Genomic DNA, 22510 nt, shown 5'->3' with positions numbered 1-22510 from the left:
GCCTGCCTCTGCCCCCCTACCCCCGCCCCAGTTCTAGAATTGCAGGCACATGCCACTACCACCAGACAGAGTGCACTGCTTCTTAAAGATTTGAAAATAGTTTTATTTACATATATGTGTGTATGTATGTATGTGCCACATGGATGTGAATGCCCATGGATTCCAGAAGAAGACATCAGATCCTCTAGAGCTGGAGCATAAGCAGTTATGAATGCCCAATATAGGTGCTGGGAGTTGAACTAGGGTCCTCTGGAAGAACAGGGAGTGCTTTTAACTGCTGAGCCATCTCTCCAGCCCAAGAATATTGATATTTTAGCACATATAATATCTATATAACAAAGGTTGATTTCCTATTTAACTTTAAATGTATTCCTCTAGTTTTTTGCTTAAAAAATCTTCTGCAGATGAGAAACAGTTGTTCTTTTCTACTAAGGACTCTTATAACATGCCAAGGTTTTCTAGTGTGAAATAGACCCAAGGGGAGGAAGCCAGAAAGCTGGTCAAACTGTCCTCTCCCCCTGCCCCCCATTTCAGGGGACGTTGTCCATAGGTTGTTTCAGACTTTTTTGTCATGTTAGATTATAGACCTGTTGGTTTGTGGGAAGGATCAGCACTTGGATAAAGTGACTCAGCTCTTGTCTGGACATGTGCCCTTGGATGAGAACTTAGGCCCTCCAATCTCAGTTTCTGTATCTAGAAGATAAATGATCATATAAAGGATGAATTTTGTTTTTTTCAAGCTAGGGTTTCAATGTATAACAGTCTTCGCTGTCCTGGAACTAGCCCTTGTGGATCAGGCTGGCCTTGAACTCACAGAGATCCGCCTGCCCCTAGCTCCTGAGTGCTGGGATTAAAGGCATGCACCACCACCACCTGGCATGAAGGATGATTTTGGGGTGTTTGTGATTATTGTGATTATACATGCCCAGGGTGAAGGAGTGGATTGACATGAAGCTACTGTCTGTCTCGTTGCAGAGTTTTGGAAGTGCCAGCACAGTAACACTGCCTGAAACCCTGTTGTTTGTTTCAACCCTGGATGGAAGTTTGCATGCTGTCAGCAAGAGGACAGGCTCGATCAAGTGGACTTTAAAGGAAGGTAATTCAGATTATCCTTGAGTGACATAGAAACTTGCTTAGCTGCTGCCAGGTAAATATTCCAAAGGAAAATGGTTATATGTTGTTTAATAAGAAAGGAGCATGAGCTAAAAAGAGGAAAAGGTTTTCTACTTAGAGAGTAACTTTACAGCCTAAACTTTTATGATTCTCTACTGAATGCAGCAGATGAAGAAATATCTTCTCTTTTATGCTTCATTGCTTTTGTCCAGATGCTGAAAAGCTCTAAGCTTTTCTATTAATAGCTCTGGCTGTTTTCTGAAGACCTTTTGCATTAAATGTGTTAAGTTCTAATGATCGGAATCTTGTAATCATAATTATAAGATATCTTCACAACCTTTTAAACTACTCACTTATTTCTTATAGAGCCCGAAATAACCATGGCCTGTAAGATTTGACATTCACTCAGCTTAACCACATTTGAGTTGTTGAAATGAGGCTTGTTTCTCATTTAAGCTCATCTTACTATCATTGCCTTCTGACGGTAGTCAGTAATCAGTGCTGGGGAGCTCCACAGCTGGAGAATTCATCCTCCTTGATTTTTAAAGCAGTCTTCCCAGACAAACTGTGCCCATCTCGGATTGATTCAGGGATGTTCTGTTAGTCTGTCCATTAGTAAGCCTTATTTGGTCTAATTCAGGTTTGACCGGCGTGTTTCCTTTCATCTCCTTCTCTACGGCTTATTATCTTCATGAGCACAGCATCAGTTTCCCTGATAAAGTAGTCTTCCAGATGGAAAAATATTGTCGTATGTCATGTCGGAGCCCGTGTGGGTCCAACACAGATTCTCTAACTAGACTGGAACGGAGTTGCGAGGAATAATCAGACACAGCTTACACCATCATAATGGAAAAGGCCAGAATCCCCGTTTATTGTCTCAACATCTTATATATCCATCCCAAATGAGCGGGAACACACAAAGGCTGTTGCCTAGGCAACCAGGTGTCTGGACTTTAGTCACGTCTAGCAGTCAGGTAGGTACTGAATTAGCATCTCTATAAGATAACCTTCAAATTGCATAAGGAAAGAAACCCCAAACATCCTGACCAGTTTCAGTCAACACCTCTTTTCAGGTAATCCACACTTTAACAAAGGAAGCTAGGAGCAAGGCATCCTGGCTTTTGTTAAGGGCAGACAGCTTGTCTGCAGAGCTATGTATCAGCTCAAACCGGGGGATGGCTTTTGTGGCATATCAGAATATGCACCCACAATGTCAGAAAGTCCCACGTCATTTTGTCAGTACTGTGCAAACCTGCTTGAATGCTAGAGTCATCCTGCCCCACCTGTTTGGGCTCTGAATGTAGCAGCAAGAACTTCAAGGCACCCGAAGAGCCACCAGCACGATAAGAGTTGCCAAAAGATGATTCTGTGTGCTGTCTTGTTTTGTAGGCTCTGAGAACTCATGTGTACAGTCTCTCCTGTAGCTGAGAGAGGAAAGAATTTTTTTCCTATTTTTTTTTCCATCCCATTTAATGTGTTTTAAGAGAATCTCCCGGTTCAATTCCCTGCACCCACATGACAGCTTACAACTGTTTGTAACTCCAGTTCCAGGGACACCCTCACAGAGATATATATGCAGGCAAACTACCAGTGCACATGAAATAAAAATAAATTAAAAAAAAAAGAGAGAGAGAATATCTTAGCCTGGAAAAGATACTGTATGGAACATAAAGGAAAAGGGAGACCTTGTCCTCAAGGTGCCATAGTTTGATAGCGAGCAAAGACAGTTTTAGTGTAGAGCAAGGGTCTGTGACTACTCAAGGGAGGTTCTGGGCACAGGATAGGCTGGTCACTGATGGTTTCAGAGGTAGGCATGACTTGGGGGAGCAGAGTGGGATTTCATTTGGGATGGAGGCCTAACAGAGCAAAGGAGGGTTGTAGTATTTGGGGGAAAGGGCTGGCACATTCAGCAGAGTCTGGGAATACACTGGAGGTAGAGAGGTCCAGAGCCACAGAGTGTGTTGAGCCTGACTGATTCAATAGGAAATCGGGAGCTATTAGCATGTTTGAATATGAGTGACTCATCAAACGTTCAGCTTTCAGGTTAATCAGCAGTAGCCTGTGTGGGAAGACTCGAGATAGAAAAGCAACCTGAAAACAGAGTGGGGAAGAGCCATGGATAGATAGAGTCAATAGAACCCAGCTACTGATTAGCTAAGAAGCTCAGAGAGGAATTGTTTTTGCTTTTAATTTTATGTGTGTGTGTGAATTTTTTTTTTTTGAAAAAATTTTTTTTTTGAGATAGGGTTTTTTTTTTTTTTCTGTAGTCCTGAATGTCCTAGAACTCCCTCTATAAATTAGGCTGGTCTTGAACTCACAGAAATCCACCTGCTTTTGCCTCTCAAGTGCCTGGCCACCGCCCTGTCTTTTTCTCCTGTTTTATTTCCTTGCTGTGTCTTCAGGGTCTATAACAGGGTCTAACTACTTCATGATATAGTTTTATATTAATAGTTTAGATATGCTAATTTTGAAATATTTAGTTATAACCATAGATTAAAATTTTATTGTCAACTCATAGTATCAATGTGTTATATTAATATCTTTGTACAGAAATATAAACAGAAGCTACTGCTATCCATGGCTTACTTATTTTAATTTTAAAATGTAGTTCTGCTGGGTTTGGTCTATATCTATAATCCTGTTACTTAAAGGTCTAGGCAGGAAATCAAGAGTTCAAGGTCATGCCTAGCTACAAGCAGAGTTGGAGGCCCTTCTAGACTACAGAAGGCCCTGTTCCAAACAAACAAACAACAACAACAAAAAACAACCCCTCCGCAGCTCATTCTTTTATATATATAATTTATTTATTTTTATTTTTATTTTATGTGCATTGGTGTTTTGCCTGCATGTTTGTCTGTGTGAGGGTGTCAGATTTTGGAGTTACAGACACTTGTTAGCTGTTGTGTGGGTAATGGGAATTGAACCTGGGTCCTCTGGAAGAATAGTCAGTGCTCTTAACCACTGAGCCATCTCTCCAGCCCCTCACAGTTCATTTTTTAACAATAAGAGTTACAACATAGTAGATATTACTTTAAATGTATCACTAACTGTCCCTCAACCCCACCCCCACCCCCAAAACAAGGTTTCTCTGTATAACAGAGCTCTGGCTGTCCTGGCATCTGCCACCACCGCAAAGCACACTAACCCATTCTTAAGTGTTATTTAAAAATTTCTCTCTGCCGGGAGATGGCAGACACCTTAATAGGAGGCAGAGGCAGGTGGGTCTCTGTGAGTTCGAAACCAGCCTGGTCTACAAGAGCTAGTTCCAGGACAGGCTCCAAAACCACAGAGAAACCCTGTTTCGAAAAACAACAACAACAAAAAAAAAAAAAAGAGAGAGAGTTCCAGGACAGCCAGGGCTATGTAGAGAAATACTGCCTCGAAAAAACAAAACAAAACAAAACAAAAAAAGGGGGGGAGGAACCTCCCTTGCTTGAGCTCAAAATTTTGATTCTAGTAGTGACACAGACAGGAAAGAAATTCTTGGTGAGAAAAGCTGTGGAGAAAAACAAAAACAGAGCAGGAAAGTGGATCAGCGCTGGGCTGGGGTATGGTTGAAGGACTGCAGTTTTCAACAGGCCCCACAAAGAACATGTCATTTGATCAAGACAAGAGCTTCTAGTAGTGTGAAGATACGATGAGTGTTACTGAGTTTGGGATTATCTCCCGCAGGCTCACGTCCACAGCTGGTGGTGCTCTACTGAGAGGTTGTGGAAACTTTAAAGAGTGAGACCTGGCTGTCGGAAGTAAGCCACTGGGGGGGAGCCCTGAGGGTTTTAGCTGGGTCTTGCTTTCCTCTTGGTCAACATGATGTTACCAGCAGCCTTCTCTTTCCACTTACATGGACTAAGCTCCTTCCATCATGGCCTTCCTACCATCGTGAACTGTATTCTCTAAACTGTGAGCTAAGGGGCTGGAGAGATGGCTCAGTGGTTAAGAGCACTGGCTACTCTTCTAGAGGATCTGGGTTTCATCTTCAGCACCCATGTGGCAGCTTACAATCCTCTGTAATTCTAGACCCAAGTTATCCAGCATCCTCTTCTGGCTTCCACAAGTGCCAGATATATACATGGCACATAAAATAAAACGAAACAAAACAAAACCAACCCTGTGAGCCAAAATAAATCTCTTTCCCCATTAAGTACTGATTAAGTCTGATATTTTGTCATAGCGATGAGAAAAGTAACTGAAATACAGAGTAAGGGCAGGAGTTTCTGTGACCAAAGAGCATTGGGATGGGTGGGTGTGACAGGAGTGGAGCAGGTGGAGGTAAACTGAGCTTGGAGAGAGATGGAAGCCAAATAGGATATATAAGCGACCCTATCCTGCCTTTATATGATTTATTATAAAGGTACACTTTTGCTTTCCTGAAACAAGATTTATAGATAGCGACTTACATACATAGTTTTACAAAGAAATCTATTGCTCAACTGGTAATCTAAAACTGAATAATTGGAAAAGAATTGTTAAGAATTGAGATAGGATCTCGCTGTGTAGCTCGGACTGATCTGTAGAGCTCAGGTTGGACTCAGATTTGTGGTTCTTCGCCCTTAGACTACTTAGTACCGAGATTATAGACACATATTACCATACCTTGCTCAGGAAAATAAATTTTAATCATATATACAGAATTAACTCTGTAAATACTTGGGCCATGCATCTATGAGGGACACTGCACCTGTGAGGAAATACTGGGTCTGTTGATGGAGATGAGGATATCAACAGAGCCATGGAGACACTTTCCAAGATGGTGGACACTTCATGGTAATGGTCCATGTAAAAGAAGCAGTCTTGACTTGACTCATACAGCAGATATAGTTTGAGAAAATTCAGTATATTAGTCAAAATATGTTTTTGAGCCTATATGTAAAGCATATTGTGGGCTTGGATAGCTACTAAAGGTTTTTGTCCCATGTGAGTGACTGGCAAGTCAGAGTAGTGTGTCTGGTTATTTAGGACTACAAATGGCTGGGTGTGGTGGCACATGTCTTAATCCCAAACATTGGAGTCAGAGGCAGGTGGATCTCTATGAGACTAGCCTGGTCTATAAAGTGAGTTTCAGAACTGCCAGAGCTATAGAGAGATCCTGCCTCAAAAAAACCCCAAAAAACAAAAAAACTACCAGCATCTCTGGCTCCCAACCCCTATGGCCATCAGAAAATGTGCTTGCAAATTTCTGAGTACTCCCTAGAGAACTGTACCCCCTCCCCCTATAAAGAGTGCCAGTGTTGGGCCTGTGGCCAGTGGAAGAAATGGAAGAATCCAAGTATAGGAGTGACACACCTGGGTATTACACATTCAGTATGTCCCTGGCAACTCCACAGGTTGGATCTTGTGTTGGTTTGAATAGATATGGCCCCATAAGCTCATGTGTTTGAATGTTTGGTTCATAGGGAGTTGACACCATTTGTTGTTTTGTTTTTGTTGTTGTTATTGTTTGTTGTTTTTTGAGATAGGGTTTCTTGAGACGGGTTTCTCTGCAGCTTTGGAGCCTGCTGCCCTGTAACTCTCTCTGTAGACCAGGCTGTCCTCGAACTCATAGTGTGGGAGTGGCACTATTAGGTAGTATAGCCTTGTTGAAAGAAATACGTTACTGTGGGGGTGGACTTTGCTCAAGCTACCCCCAGTGTGGTACACAGTTTCCTTCTGCTGCCTGCAGACCAAGATATAGAACTTTCAGCTCCCTCTCCAGCACCATGTCTGCCTGCACTCCACTGTGTTCTTCCATGATGATATAAATTAAACTTCAAACTGTAAGCCAGCCCAGTTAAGTGTTTTCCTTCATAAGAGTAGCTATGGTCATGGTGTCTTGTCACAGCAATAGAAACTCAACATAGATTCTTAAGCTCCAGTGTAATGGTATGTGACAGTGGGGACTTTATGAATAGCATAAAGATAAGACTCCACACCTGCATTAGTGTTCTTGTGAGTAGAGGTGAGACCTGTGTATGAGTCTGTTTGTTATTTGGGAACATAGTGAGAAAATGTCGCTAGTCATGAAGAGATTCCCCAACAAGAGCCATGCTGAGCCCTGATCTCAGAATTCTAGCCTCCAGAACAAAGAAAAATAAATGTCAGCTGCTTAAGTCCCTCAATCTGTGATGTTTTGACAATAGAGCAGACTAGGGCACCTGGCCTCCAGTTTGAGGATCAGCAGGTGCCAATATGGAATGAGACTGAACTGATGGGGCTAGAAAGAAGTTGAGACATCAGGCAGCAGTGTATTACATGTGTCCACACAAGGGAGGATTCTGCCCTAGGTCTAAGACAGTGGAGCAGGTAGGAGAAACCTGTGAGTGCAAGCATAGGCCTTCAGCCCATCAAACTGGTGTTCTTCAGAATACGTATCTGGGACTCCATTTCATGGTTTCTTAACTGTTAACTTTTTTCAGGATCTAAAACTTACACATATCCCCCCTCCCCCATTTCCACACTGGTTTTTGGCAGGTACAGTTTTTCCTCAACCAAACACATGTTGCTGTTCCCAGAAATTGAGGTGTCTTGTGCCAAAATGGAGAATTATACCTAGTAGGGAAAAAAATGAAGTGTATGTGTTTTGGGCACTAAGGTGAATTGTGACATTTTGCTTTTAGGTGTAGTCTTCCCACACCTGGTCTTGTGCTGCAGCAACCCCTGACTGCCTTTGAAATCTCCCCAGTGATTAGGTTCGTGTAGGTTCCATTTCTGCAGCTTTAAACCAGAAACCAACTGTTTGCAGCTCTACTCTACATCAGCTTTACAAAGTTTGTGTTCTACGCAGTTGAACAGACTCTTTAATATTCCCAGGACTGGCTTAGGGCTCCTTGTTCGTGCCGTAAAACACTCACTGCTGCTGCTTTTTGACATTCAGATCTTCATCAGATTACCAATTTCACTTTAGTAGCCCAGCTATATTTCCTTCCATCTCTTTTTCAATAATGGTGGATACAAAGGACTGGGTCTGGTTTAGAATCATTCTTACTAATCATACATTCTTTCTAAATATGCAACATGGCTGCTCTCCCAGCTAGACTCCCCTGGTGTCCTGTGAGTGGTTAATATTGGAGATTCTCAGGAGGGGTTAGAACAAAATTACTTAATTGAAATTTGAAGGCAGTCTTAAACAACTACATGAATTTCCTTTTCTTACCTTGGTCCTTTCTGTGCTGACAGTCATGACCCATGAGTCTAGAAACTAGAGTGATGCTCTTCTGCTATCCCCTTAGAGTTCAGTTGGCCACAGTCCTTGTGCAGTACAGGAAGTACCTTCTGAGTCTGACTGTTACTCCTCTAAGTCCCCAGTTCTAGGTCATAACCAGGCTGTGACGTCCATCTCCTAGATTATGTGGTAGTCACTCTTCACTGTCCCTGAAAGACAGTTATGCTGTCCCCAGTGCTCACCACCCGTGTCCATGTAGGGAGTGTGCATAGAAAGAAGTAAAGGAAGGGAGCATGCGCATCCTTGATGCACATTTCAGCTACGGATACCCTACCACAGCCAGTCTGAGAAGCACTGGCTCATGTAGTCAGGTCTGAACTCATAGTATTGCCTACGAGACCCATCAGTCTGGTTTACCCGTGCCTCTAGCCTCACTTCTGGCACAGAGCTCCTTACCAGGTCTCAGAGACCTTGGCCTTCGGGGCTAGCGAGGTGACTTCATGGTTAAGAGCAATGACTACTCTCCCAGGGAACCCAGCTTCAGTACCTAACACCCACTTAGTGGTTCACTATCACCTGTAACTCCAGTTTCAGGGGATCTGACATCTTCTTCTGGCTTCTGAGGGTACCAGGCATGCAAGTGGTACAGGTATACATGCAGGTAAAAATGCCCAGACACATTTAAAAAAAAAGTCTTGGCCTTGGCTTGTAGTGTTGGACAAAGAATCCATGTCCAGGTCACCTCCTTAGTCCTCAGGCAAAGTGAGCTCCTTCTTCACCTGGGTTCTGAGATCCTTCACTGCAACTTCTGAAGGACTTCCATCTTGTACTGGGGTTTTGTCTTCCTGTCAGATTTCTCCTTCCTTGATGGGGCTTCTGGACCACCGAGGGGCTCTTAATAGTTTAGTTCCCAGGATCCTTCTGACCAAGTGTCTTTTGAGAGTCCTTGGAAGCATGTGGAACTTACTTTGTCTCCTTGGATGCATCTACCCCCTGTCACTTGTACCACTGTAGCACGAATAATAAAAACCCGAGTCAGATATTGGGGTTCAACCTCAATATCAAAAAAAAAAAAACAAAAAAAAAAACAATGCAGCCAAGCCACTAGAGAAGTCTTACCTCTACCAAGGCTAGGCAACCACAGACTAAACAGATTGAGCAGCTCGAGCTCTTCCCATTTTATATTTTCTGTAGTGCTGGGATTAAAGGTGAGGCACCACCACCTGAATTTGTTTCTGCCTTGATCTTGTGTAGCCCAGGGTAGTCTTGACCGCACAGAGATTCCATTTGCCTCTGTCTCCCAAATCCTGGGATTGAAGGTGTGTGTCACCACTGCCTGCCCTCTAGTAGCTTAGCTTTGCCCTTCTGATATCCAGGCAAACTTTATTAAAACATAAATAAAATATGTCACTGTGGTGGTAGGCAGTTCTGGATTCTTATGTAAAATTTCTCACAGCTTTTTGTGGCTTGTATAGTACCTGATAAATTGAGTGTGTTCTTAGGAACAATCCGAGATCTATTTGCAGAAGAACAACGGAAACATGAGATAGGGAAGTTGTGGAATGTAAAGATGACACTTTCTTAGTAGTTCCATTTCTCAAGGAATTCCCAGACTTTGGGCATGATACACAGCATCTTCCTTTCCACCTCACTGCTCAAGCATGAGAAAGGTGTTTATTTCTTCTTCGCCTGTGGAGGACTGAAATTAAGTCTGACAAGAGGGGAATTTCGACAAAGCTTTTTATTTTGAACATACTTTGGGTTCTCTATCTTTTTGGTTGTACCAGGGATTGATTCTAGGTCCTTGTGCATATTTGGCAAGTAGTCTACTACTGAGCTGTATCTCTAGCTTTCTTTTTACTTTTTATTTTGAGATAGTATCTCAGTAATTGTGCAGACTGGCCTTGATCTTATTCTGTAGTCCTGCAGGCCTTGAACTTTTCATTTTGTTGTCTCAACCTCCCGATTAGTTAGAATCAGAGGTAAAATCAGGCCAAGCCTCCCCCCCCCCCCGGTTTTTTTTTTTTTTTCGAGACAGGGTTTCTCTGTAGCTTTGGAGCCTGTCCTAGAATTAGCTCTTGTAGTTCAGGCTGGCCTCAAACTCACAGAGATCTGCCTGCTCCTGCTTCCCCAGTGCTGGGATTAAAGACATGTGCCACCACTGCCCAGCTAAGCTGCTCGCTCTCTCTCTCTCTCTCTCTCTCTCTCTCTCTCTCTCTCTCTCTGTGTGTGTGTGTGTGTGTGTGTGTCTGTTGGTGTGTGTGAATGTGCTCTTACCCATATGTGTGGACCAGATACCAACATCAAGATATCTTCCTCAGGGCTGGAGAGATGGCTCAGTGGTTAAGAGCATTGCCTGCTCTTCCAAAGGTCTTAAGTTCAATTCCCAGCAACCACATGGTGGCTCACAACCATCTGTAATGAGGTCTGGGGCCCTCTTCTGGCCTGCAGGCATACACACAGACAGAATATTGTATACATAATAAATAAATATTTTTTAAAAAGGATATCTTCCTCAGTCGTTTCTCCACCTTCTGAACCTAAATTTTACTGATTAGGCAGGACTGGGTAACTGGCCCACAAGCCCCTGAAATCCATCTGTTTCTGCAGGCATCCCTCCCCCCTCTACTCCAGTGCTGAGGTTATAGGCAATTAATGCTAGGCCCAGATTTTTCATGGATACTAGAGATCCAACTCAGGTCCTCATGCTTACTTAACAAATACCTTATCTTCAGAGTCATTTCCCAACCCTGTATTTTAATTTTTTTTAAGTGTGTATGGTATGTTTGGGGTGTGGGAAGGTGCATGTGTATGTGTGTATGGATGTGTATGGAGGCCAGAGATTGATACTGGATGTCTTCCTCGATGGGTCTTCACCTTATTTACTCAGGCAGGAACTCTTGATGAACCCGGTACTTGCAAGTTTAGCTACCCAGCTTGCCCTGTGAACTCCGTTTCTGCCTCACAAGCACTGAGACTATGAAGGAGAATTTTATTTATTTATTTATCTATTTATTTATTTATTAAAGATTTCTGTCTCTTCCCCACCGCCGCCTCCCCTTTCCCTCCCCCTACCCCAATCAAGTCTCCCTCCCTCATCAGCCCAAAGAGCAATCAGGGTTCCCTGCCCTGTGGGAAGTCCGAGGACCACCCACCTCCATCCAGGTCTAGTAAGGTGAGCATCCAAACTGCCTAGGCTCCCACAAAACCAATAGGTGCAGTAGGATCAAAAACCCATTGCCATTGTTCTTGAGGTCTCAGTAGTCCTCATTGTCCGCTATGTTCAGCAAGACCGGTTTTAACCCAGGCTTTTTCAGACCCAGGCCAGCTGGCCTTGGTGAGTTCCCGATAGAACATCCCCATTGTCTCAGTGTGTGGGTGCACCCCTCGCGGTCCTGAGTTCCTTGCTCGTGCTCTCTCTCCTTCTGCTCCTGATTTGGACCTTGAGATTTCAGTCTGGTGCTCCAATGTGGGTCTCTGTCTCTGTCTCCTTTCATCGCCTGATGAAGGTTAATATTCAGGAGGATGCCTATATGTTTTTCTTTGGGTTCTCCTTCTTATTTAGCTTCTCTAAGAACCCGAATTATAGGCTCAATGTCCTTTATTTATGGCTAGAAACCAAATATGAGTGAGTACATCCCATGTTCCTCTTTTTGGGTCTGGCTTACCTCACTCAGGATAGTGTTTCCTATTTCCATCCACTTGCCTGCAAACTTCAAGAAGTCCTTGTTTTTTACTGCTGAGTAGTACTCTAATATGTATATATTCCATACTTTCTTCATCCATTCTTCAATTGAAGGGCATCTAGGTTGTTTCCAGGTTCTAGCTATTACAAACAATGCTGCTATAAACATAGTAGAGCATATACTTTTGTTGTATGATAAGGCCTCTCTTGGGTATATTCCCAAGAGTGGTATTGCTGGGTCCATGGGTAGGTTGATCCCGAATTTCCTGAGAAACCTCCACACTGCTTTCCAGAGTGGTTGCACAAGTTTGCATTCCCACCAGCAATGGATGAGTGTACCCCTTTCTCCACAACCTCTCCGGCAAAGGCTATCATTGGTGTTTTTGATTTTAGCCATTCTGACAGGTGTAAGATGGTATCTTAAAGTTGTCTTGATTTGCATTTCCCTGATCGCTAAGGAAGTTGAGCATGACCTTAGGTGTCTTTTGGCCATTTGAACTTCTTCTGTTGAGAGATCTCTGTTCAGCTCAGTGCCCCATTTTATAATTGGGTTGATTAGCCTTTTACAGTCTAGTTTCTTGAGTTCTTTATATATTTTGGAGATCAGACCTTTGTCAGTTGCGGGGTTGGTGAAGATCTTCTCCCAGTCAGTGGGTTGCCTTTCTGTCTTAGCAACAGTGTCCTTTGCTTTACAGAAGCTTCTCAGTCTCAGTAGGTCCCATTTATTCAATGAGGCCCTTACTGTCTGTGCTGCTGGGGTTATACGTAGGAAGTGGTCTCCTGTGCCCAGAAGGGGAATTTTTATATGGGTACTAATGATCTAAAGTCTAGTCCTCACAATTACATGGCAAGTGCTTTATTCAATCATCTCCCTGGATTTTGCTTTTTAATATGAAGGATTTGGGGAGAAGAGAGACATACTGGGTACAAAATCCTGGACCTTGTGCATGTTAGATAAGTATCCGGCCACTGTGCTAAATCCCTAACCCCATGTGAAATGTTTTTAAACATTCCCAACACAAAGATACTTTGCAGTATAACCCATGTGCTCACCTGTAGTGTGATTTCTAATCAGTATTAATAATAAAAACCTGCAGTCAGATATTGGGAGTGGATGAAAACTGAAAGATCAGAGAAGCAGAGCAGCCAGACTAAATAGGGTATCCTGTCCTGAGACTGAATTCTTCAGATGAATGTGGTGAGCTCCTGTCTCCTCCCACTTCATAATCCTCTCTCTGCCCAGTCATATCCCTTCTTGTCTTCACTTCCCTAGTGCTAGGATTAAAGGCATATGACTCCCAAGTACTGGGATTAAAGGTGCGACCCACCACCAACTGGCTCTGTTTCTCTTTTAGACTGTGTAGCCCAGGGTGGCCTTGAATTCACAGAGATCCTCCTGCCTCTGTCTCCCAAGTGCTGGGATTAAAGGTGTGTTCCACCGTTGCCTGGCCTCTATGGTTAACTAGTGGCTAGCTCCACACTCTGATCCTCAGGCAAGCCTTATTTGTTAGATCACAAACAAAATCTCAACACTCACCCTTCAGCGTCAATAAATGCCAACTCATGTACAACTGTTTTCATTTTGTATGCAACTGACTTTCCTCCCTGGTGGGACACACTTCAAAATGCAGTGTCTCATAATTGGACATACCACTTGCCAGTAAGTCCCTACCCATAATAACAGAGATCTGGGCTCTAATGCATATTCTTAGCCATTTGGTTGATATCTGTGAAAACATAGTTAACAACTGTGAAAGCATATGGATAAAATGCTTCTTTTTGGCTGTCACTGTTTAACTTGTCCTTAGTTGTCTTTGGGTGTCTGTGGTTTGAGGTCGTCTCTCTCCCACCCCCATTGCATCTGTTAAGCTGTGGCATCCCAAAAGGCATTTAGGTATGTGATCTTTCAGTTCCATCATGATTGGTGGTGACACCTATCCTGAATTACTTCTGCTGAGGAGAAGCTGAATAAGAGTACAAAATTTGACCGCTACAGGATTGGGCCATTTTCTTGATTGCTTGGATATTTCCTCATGATTGTCATCCCTGTCCAACATGACACTGCGATGTGCACTAGTTTCCCATGAAGACAGCTTGTCCTGTCCTTTCCCAGCTGTAGTAGTAAGAGTTAGAACACAAGGACCTTTTGACTAGAAGTTTATTTTAAAATTCTTTCCCCATGAAAGCTAAACTTTGTGGGGCATCTAAGACTTTGTATTTTACAATGTAACCTGACAACTTTAAGGAGCATAAGGCTTAGAGTAACCATACAGCTTTCCTCTGGGGAGAAATATTTCCCTAACTAGGTTGCTTAAATGTCAGACATTTAGTTTTGACTTGGAATCATGAATGACTTTATTTCTTCTAACATTTTATATCAGGAAACAGTATTAGAACATTAAGTTCATTCCTGAGGAAATGGCTGTTGTTTATTGCATTCAGAGCACACCTTGTATCATTGCTGTCTCGTCTGTAGGATTAAGATCTCCATGTCACCTTTCATTCATTTCTTTCTCATACCTTATTTGGTCAGGACTCTATTTTGCTGGTCTCTCATCCATCTCACAATAGCCTGGGCCTGTCTTAATTGAGCTGTTGTATCCTTATCCCTACTTTTGTGATTCCTTCTCCTTTCTCCTTCATTTGTTCTCTGATGCCTGCCTGCCCATGCATCTCATTGTCATAGGACTGCATCACACTTCTCTTCATCTCAACTTCCCATTTTGGTTCTGGTGCTTACATTACCCCGTTTTGAAGTTTTCTGTCCTATGTTTATGGTGGCCTTGCTAGCAGTCCACCTTGTGTTATTTCACACCACCCTGACCAGGCCTGTGTAAGTAGTGGTTTCTTACTCATGTTTACTTGTCACCTCCATTCTCTGAGCTTGCTTCCTCTATGAAGGTATGGTGTGTGCGTGTGTGTTGAATATTTCAGCCCATACCTAGGAGATCCTATGACATGTGGTAATACATGTTCTAGAAATTTTTGTATATACCATAACATAGATACTCACTGTATGTGTCTGTCCTTCCCCTAAAGCAGTTAGCAGAACTAAGCTGATAGTAGATTCCCAATATTTGTTTTTGAGATGCATGTGATAAATCTCAACAGATAATTACTAATAGTTGGATTTCTGTTCTTCTCAGAGAGAGAAAAAGAAAGAGGGACAAAAGAAAGGAGGAAGGGAGGGAAAAGTGTTCTTGGTGGGTATACACACATTTGGAACTTCATATTTGGTCACTGTTCTTCTTAAATGCCTTTTGAAAGGACCAGTCAAGAACATTTCAGATCACTTAGAGAGATGCACTTGGAAGTATCTGACCAAATTTTGTAGCATCTAGATTGTCCTGGAGAAGTCTCTACTCAAAAGAGGAAGCTGGTTCCAGTGGTTCTGTGTGGGGCCTCATAGAGGTTAAAAGGTGTAGGAGGACAATACAATCTGTGCTTTCCCTATGTGTATCTAGATACCCTGGAGGAGTGGAGTGTTCCAGAAATACTGGTGCTCATCTTGGGTAGGGAAGAGAATGATCTCTCAAGGCTCTTTGAGCAGTAGTTAGGTGAGCAATGTGTTCTTAAAGGTTCTGTAATCAAAGGGTTCTTCCTACATGGAAGAAGTCTGCCTAGATTCACCTCCAGAGAAAGTTGTCCATCCTCAGTTAGAGTTTGAAACAGTTAATTACATTGGTTGGCTTCATCAAAGCCCTTCTCTATTTAGTGAACTTGTGTGCCCCTCTGCCCCATCCTCTCCTACAACATACCAGTCTGACCAGCCGGTGCTAGGGAAGTCTGGGGTGGGGGTGTTTCTGGCATGCAGTTGCCCTGGTGAACTAGAGGATCAGACCTCCAGAGGTGTCTTACGGGTGAGAGTGGGAATAGAAGGCCTTTGTTTCCAGCTTGTTGGAAAGAGTTTTCTGAAGTAGCTTCTTATTTAGGCTTTTTTTCCATTTTGTTTTGTTTTTAGACTCTTCATTTTAGAAGTTATATACATATACAGAAATAAAGAGAACAACAGCAAGAAAGCCTTATGTAGCCAGTGCCAGCTACAATAATGATCAACACATGATAATCTGTCCTTTTCTACTTCTATTTCAAAGCAAAAGCCACATCATCTTATCCATAAATTTAAGTAATTTTTAACATGGTTGAATAAACAGTACTGTGCCTGGACAGCTGCTTTTAACTTGTACTATGTAGGTGTTTGTGTGGGATTGTCTTTTTTATTAGGAAAATTTGGCTGCATTTCTACCTGCAGTGTTGACTGTCCTAAATTACTGATAGCCGTTCGTTCTGCAGACTATACTGCTCACTGTGCATTAAGAGGGCAAAGGCCCATGCAGCAGTCACTCAGAGGTTTGCTCTCTGGTTAGTCACTAAATATATGTGAACTTTTTCTATTTACTGTGTATATTTCACAGCAAGCAAATAGGTAGACCCTGGCCTAAAGTACTTGGAATTCAGTACCATCCTTAAGTAGTTGATACCAAGGAAGCTGTATGAAACAAAGTACTTGTTCCATGAGAAACACAGGAGAAATATCGCATGGACCAAGTGTGTTTATTTCCTGGAGAAAGAGCTGTTTGAATGGAGGCTGAAGGGCAAACGAATTTAGATAGTGGAGGTGAGCAAATAAGGGCAAGCACAGACACCAGCATCAAAGTCCAGGACGAGTCTGGGAAGAGTTACCAGTGCAAGAAATCACGGAGAAGTAGGCCCGTGGTTGACAAGTGTCAAACATCATGCATGAAGGAGTTGATAGTCTTAATCTCAGAATATACTACATTCATTTCGATGGTATTATATTTGTTGTGAAGCCGAATTTGTGGTAGTTGCTATAACAAAATTTACCATGTGAAAGTCTGTGTTAAATGGTAACGAGGGTGGTCACCTCCAGTTCATTATAAGGTTTGAGAATTCTATAGTACTTGATAGGTACACATATTCTATTAGTAAGTAATTGTGATGAGGAATGAAACACTTTTCAGCTTTTGTGTATTTTTTTAACCCCATGGCTTCTTAGCTACTAGACCCTAAATACTAAGTTGCTCAGAGCTTATCTGCTCAAAAAGTGGAACTCCTAGAAATTTCTTTAGGGAAATTGCTGACATGAAGACTGCTATAAACCTGAATGATGGGGAACTAACTTAAGCCACGGCAGCAGGAGGCATTTAGCATGTGGAGAAGAGCCATGGGAGGATTTTAGGTAAGAAGAGACATGGATTGCCTTTCTCAAGCCCTCTTAGGTAGCAAGTGGAATGTGGGTCTTAGAGGCAGAGATGAGAAGCTGGAATGTAGACCAGTGGGAAATGATGATTCATAGTGTGTCTGTCTGTCTGTCTGTCTGTCTCTCTCTCTCTCTCTCTCTCTCTCTCTCTCTCTCTCTCTCTCTCTCTCTCTCTCTCTCTCTCTAAGACAAGGTTTCTCTGTGTAGCCCTGTCTTTCCTGGAACTCAAGTCTGTAGACCAGGCTGGCCTCGGACTCAGAAATTTGCCTGCCTCTGCCTCCCCATGCTGGTAGTAAAGGTGTGCGCCACCACTGCCTGGCAATTCTCTCAGTTTTAAAGTGGTAAAATGAAAAGGAGGAGGAGCTAAGTTCCAAAACAATATTTAGTAAATAAACATTTATAAAACTTGTGATCTAATTGAATGGAAATAGTAAGAGAAAGCAATACTAAGGACAAGAATGTTTGCAGATTATGTGACTGGGTAGTGCCAGGGCACCAGTCCCTTTAAGGTTATAGAGTGGGGAGGAGGTGCTAGGGCCTGCGAGGCTGGAAATGGGGACATTGTCAGTGCCAGGTGGGGACCTACCAAGAAGGATTTGAGAGCACCTGTTAAGTTTGCTCACTGAGATGTTTCTGTGGCAGTGTGATCTTGACAGGGGGAAGGGCTGGGAAAGTGTAGGTGAGAAGGGGATAAAGAACTGAAGCAATGCTTTCCTGTATGGCTCAGCATCAAATCACCTAGCATATGTTACTAGAGCAAATTCCTGCCTCTCCAGACATTTATTTTCTAGGGCTTGGGCCTAGAAATCAGCCTTTAAAACCATACTATTGGATGTCTGCAGTTGTAAAATGCATCTACTTTGGAAAAGTTGTTTGGAAGTTTCTTGTCATATGTAAATAATATGACTCAGCCATTCCACCCCTTAAACAGCTTTCCAGCGGAAAGAAAAAAATAGTTCAAATAGAGATCCAGATTCTAGTGTTAGTAGTTTTATTCACAATAACCAAAGCCAGGAAGCATCCCAAATGTCCAGCAGATAGGTAGGGAAACAAATAGAGGCACATCCTTAAGGCAGATGCTACTCATTAATTTTAGTTGATGATACAAAACAGGGATGAATTTCAAAAACATTGTACAATGAAAAAGAATCCCTTCACAGATAATCTCCATTTGTCAAACTTAAAGGAATTTATCAGTGGTTGTCTGGGGGAGTGGGGATGATTTGGGAATATTAATTCTGGAAGAGTGTAAGAAATTGTTTGGGATAACAGAAATAGTCTATATGTGAAGGTGGTGACATAGGTTATATGGCTTTCAAGATTATTCAAACTATGTACTTTACTGCATTTAGGAAAGAAAGGAGGTCATATGCAGAAGGGAGGAGTCAGAGACTTTAGACTGACTGGAGATCCTTCGAGATAGGTAGGATGCTGCCTAGGGCTCCAAACAGGAGTGTGCAATATCAGCATATAAAGGATGGAGCTGACAAACTCAGTCATGGGTGAAAGGTAAGAAGTCTCAGGGATCTCCTACAGTCTCCTGCATTTTACCTGTGGTACTGGAGGCAAGGAGTGGAGATTTGACATACCAGGGATAAGTGGGGACAGAGGCCAACCAGGAAGTATATAAATAAATATCCTAATGACATGGGACCCAGCAGGTCATATATGTGCATAATGTTTCCCCAAATGATTGCAGGTTTTTTTTTTTTTTTGAGACATGATTTCTCTGTTTAATCCTGACTGTCCTGGAATTCATTTTGTAGATCAGGCTGGCCTCAAACTCAGAGATCCACCTGCCTCTGCCTCTGCCCTTGAGTGCTGGGTGCAGCACCACAGCCAACTGATTACAGTGTTCTCAACATTATGTCCTTATGTTGTACAGTACCACATACAATGAAGATATGCAATGAAAATACAAAAAATTGAAAACTGAAAATACCTTTCTAGAAAAGGAAAAAAAAAAAGGCTTAAATCCTGGCTGAACATTTGACACTGGAGGATATAGAGCATCTTCAACTTCAGTTTTTTAGAGTTGATCAATATTTTGCTTTGGTAACTATCATCATTGAAAACCTATTTCACACAAATCTATAGTACAAAATGACAGAAGTATATTTAGGACCATTTCAGAAATTGTTGGAAATTTTCTCCTAATTACAGGGCAAAGTTAATGATCTTTTTAAAAATAAAACTGATGTCAGTGACTCAAACAGCGGGGCTTTTAAATATATATATGTATATATATTTATTTACTTTGAGATAAGATCAGACTATGTAGCCCTGACTGGCCTGGAACTTGCTGTGTAGACCACATTGGCCTCAAACCCAAGAAAGCTAGCTGCCTGCCTCTCCTGAGTGCTAAGATTAAAGGTATGGGCCACCAAACCTAATTCAAACATCAGTTTTTAAAGTCAAACATTTTAACACAATACAATCTAAAGATAATAGTAATTTGATACATGCTGAGGAGTAAGAGTAGGAAAATATTAAAAGTTTTGTTAAAAGTTTTTGTTGCTGTAATTAATAATTGAACAATTATGTTTCTTTTTGTTGTTGTTAGTGGGGTTTTGTTTTGGTTTTTGTTGATTTGTTTGTTCGTTTGAGACAGTCTCAAGTTAACCCAGGCTGCCTTAGAACTTACTGTGCAGCTGGGGATGACCTTTGACATCCTAATTCTCTGCACTGTACACCTACCAAGTTTGGAAATTGTAGGTATGCACCACCATAATTGACTTTAAATTATTGTCTTCCTATAAGAGCAGAAAACTTTGTATGTACAATAAAAATAATGTCGTTCATAACATAAGCCTAGGCATCTTTACTTTGAGTCACAATGTTTTAGGTAGTGGTAATGACATAGTATGTCATGATGGCATTCAAGGTGCAAAGGATGCTTTGTATTCAGAGCCAAGACTGCAGTGAGGTTGCACAATATGGCATGGATGAGGGCTGCCAGAAATACCTTGGCATTCAAAAAACTTCTACTCTCACCAAATTCTTCCTAACCCCCATATTCAATTATGCAGTCCCATGTGGGTTTAAGAAGTTGGGCTTGAGCCGGGCGGTGGTGGTGCACGCCTTTAATCCCAGCACTCGGGAGGCAGAGGCAGGCGGATCTCTGTGAGTTGGAGACCAGCCTGGTCTACAAGAGCTAGTTCCAGGACAGGCTCCAAAGCCACAGAGAAACCCTGTCTCGAAAAACCAAACCAAAACAAAACAAAACAAACAAACAAACAAAAAAAAACTTGGACTTTGTTAACAATAGAGGGTACTCAATCCTGGAACTTTCATTTGTGTGTGTGTTTCTCTTCGTGTATGTGCTTTTTGTGCTTTTTCTCTGTTTGCTTTGTTCTGTTCTTTTTTTTTTTTAATGTTTGTTAAAAAGAGAAAGAAGGCATGGATTTAGATGGGTGGGAAGGTAGAGAGAATCTGGGGGGGGGAACCGTAATCAATATATTGTATGAAAAAAATCTATTTTCAAAACAAACAAAAAAGTCATATAGGATACTCAAGATGCTAGTCTTGGGTGAAAGATGGAGGGAGTAATTTGGACAGTGGAGGCTGAGGTGCTTGTAGCACATAGAGGAAATGTCCAGTTAATTCTGAGAGAATAGCTCCAGGTAGGGACCTAGACTCTCCCCTGCCTTGTGATTAGGGCTGGTTATATTGAGAGAGGAGAGGCTTGAGCAGGAACCTGGAAATGCCCTTCCAGATGGAGCAAGGCAGCACTCTTGTTGGAGATAGGAGCACTTCCACCCTGACAAGCTTGGACAAAGGAAAGTGTGGTCATCTGCTTTGCCAGTTTTGTCTCTGGTTAACAAAGATCAGATTAGCACAGTATGGTAGTAGTAAATGTCACCTGATCTGGCCTGGGATGCTGGACACCAGCTGGTGGAATTGAGTCCAGCGGCTGTTCCTGGAAGGGCAACAGTTAGCAGTTTGGTTTCTTCCCAAGGTGCTCCTGGGAGAGACCAAACATTGTTTTCAGTGGTATTTCCCCATGGCTTTACCTGCTAACTTCACTTTTACCTTGAATTACACCCATTTTATACCCCCCCCCTTCTCCTTTCTGTAAGTAAAACAGCTCAGTGAGGTTGACATTTACCCTTATCTGGCTCCATATGGATAGGCTGGCCTATTTTGCAGAAGTATTTGCTTAGAGCCCTGTGGATTGCTCAGGGTTTCTTTTCATTGCCTGAAAACTTGTGAGCTAGAGTCTTGCCTGATACAGCTCTCATTAGTAAGTCAAAAAATGTTTTCCCTGTTGATCTTTCATCACACATTTTCAAGTGATGTTTAATTTTATTTTGTTGTTTATCTTTAATCGTTATTGGTGTAGAAAATTCCAAAAATATGTACAGAAAATAGTGAAAAGACTCCATGTTCCTGATTCCATTTCTAGCAAGTTGTCAGCAGTCTGCCACTTTTTGCTTAATTTGCCCTTTGCTCAACTCTTTTCTGTACTATTTTCTTTTTTTTTAAATTTTGTATTTTCTTTTTTTAAGATGTATTTATTTATTTATTATGTATACAATGTTCTGCCTTCAATGCATCCCTGCAGGCCAGAAGTTGGCACCAGATCTTAGTACAGGTGGTTGTGAAATACCATGGGTGCTGGGAATTGAACTCAGAACCTCTGGAAGAGCAGTGTCCTTAATTGCCATCTCTCCAGCCCCTCTGTACTATTTTCAAGCAAATCTTGGATTTTTCCCATACCAAAGTCTCACTAGCCCAGGCTGACCTTGAACTTGGAATCCTCCAGCCTTAGGCTCCCAAGTGTTAGAATAACACAAGTGTACTGCCATGCCAGGCCACCAATGATTCTTCAAGAAGAAAAGTATTGTGGAAAAGGCCATTGTTAAACCTCATTCTGAGTTGTTAACCTGGCCTGTACCTTAGCAGAAGCTTGTCCAGGTACCCTGTTCAATACTGAGTGGTGTTAGGGAATATTATTTTCAGGTGTGTTACTTTGATTTATGCTGCCTTTGATTAACTGTAAAGCCGTGATTCTTTGCCTGTTTAAAACACCTGAAGTTCCCAATAAAGAGGTGAACTGCCAATAGCGAGGCAAAAGCAAGGATAGGTGGGTCTAGTAGACAGAATATTAAAAAGAGAAAGAGGAGCAAGAGAACAAGGAGAGAAGGACATTAGAGGCCAGCCATCCAGCCAGTCACAGAGTAAGAAGGAAAGGAAGGTATACAGAAATAGAGAGAGATAAAAAAACCCCAGAGGCAAAAGGTAGTTGGGATAATTTAAGCTAAGAAAAGCAGACAAGAAATAAGCTAAGGTAAGGCTGGGCATTCATAACTAAGAATAAGCCTCTGTGTGTGATTTATTTGGGAGCTGGATG

General features: G+C 42.2%; 1 protein-coding gene across 1 annotated transcript in view; it reads left to right on the top strand.

Annotated features, from left to right (window-relative positions):
- Ern1 (endoplasmic reticulum to nucleus signaling 1) overlaps positions 1-22510 on the top strand; it is a 91848-nt gene that overhangs the window by 29990 nt on the left and 39348 nt on the right. Inside the window, exon 2 of the mRNA XM_050164249.1 lies at positions 976-1096. Within this exon, the coding sequence (XP_050020206.1) occupies positions 976-1096 (121 nt within the window). The remainder of the gene's footprint in view (positions 1-975; positions 1097-22510) is intronic.

The sequence above is a fragment of the Alexandromys fortis genome, unplaced genomic scaffold (assembly GCF_014885135.2).
Source record: "Alexandromys fortis isolate MF-2015 unplaced genomic scaffold, M_Fortis_MF-2015_v1.1 scaffold_156, whole genome shotgun sequence".
In the NCBI taxonomy this organism is placed as follows: Eukaryota; Metazoa; Chordata; class Mammalia; order Rodentia; family Cricetidae; genus Alexandromys; species Alexandromys fortis.
The sequence above is the reverse complement of the archived record's forward strand: the minus strand, read 5'-3'. Positions and strand labels throughout refer to the sequence as shown.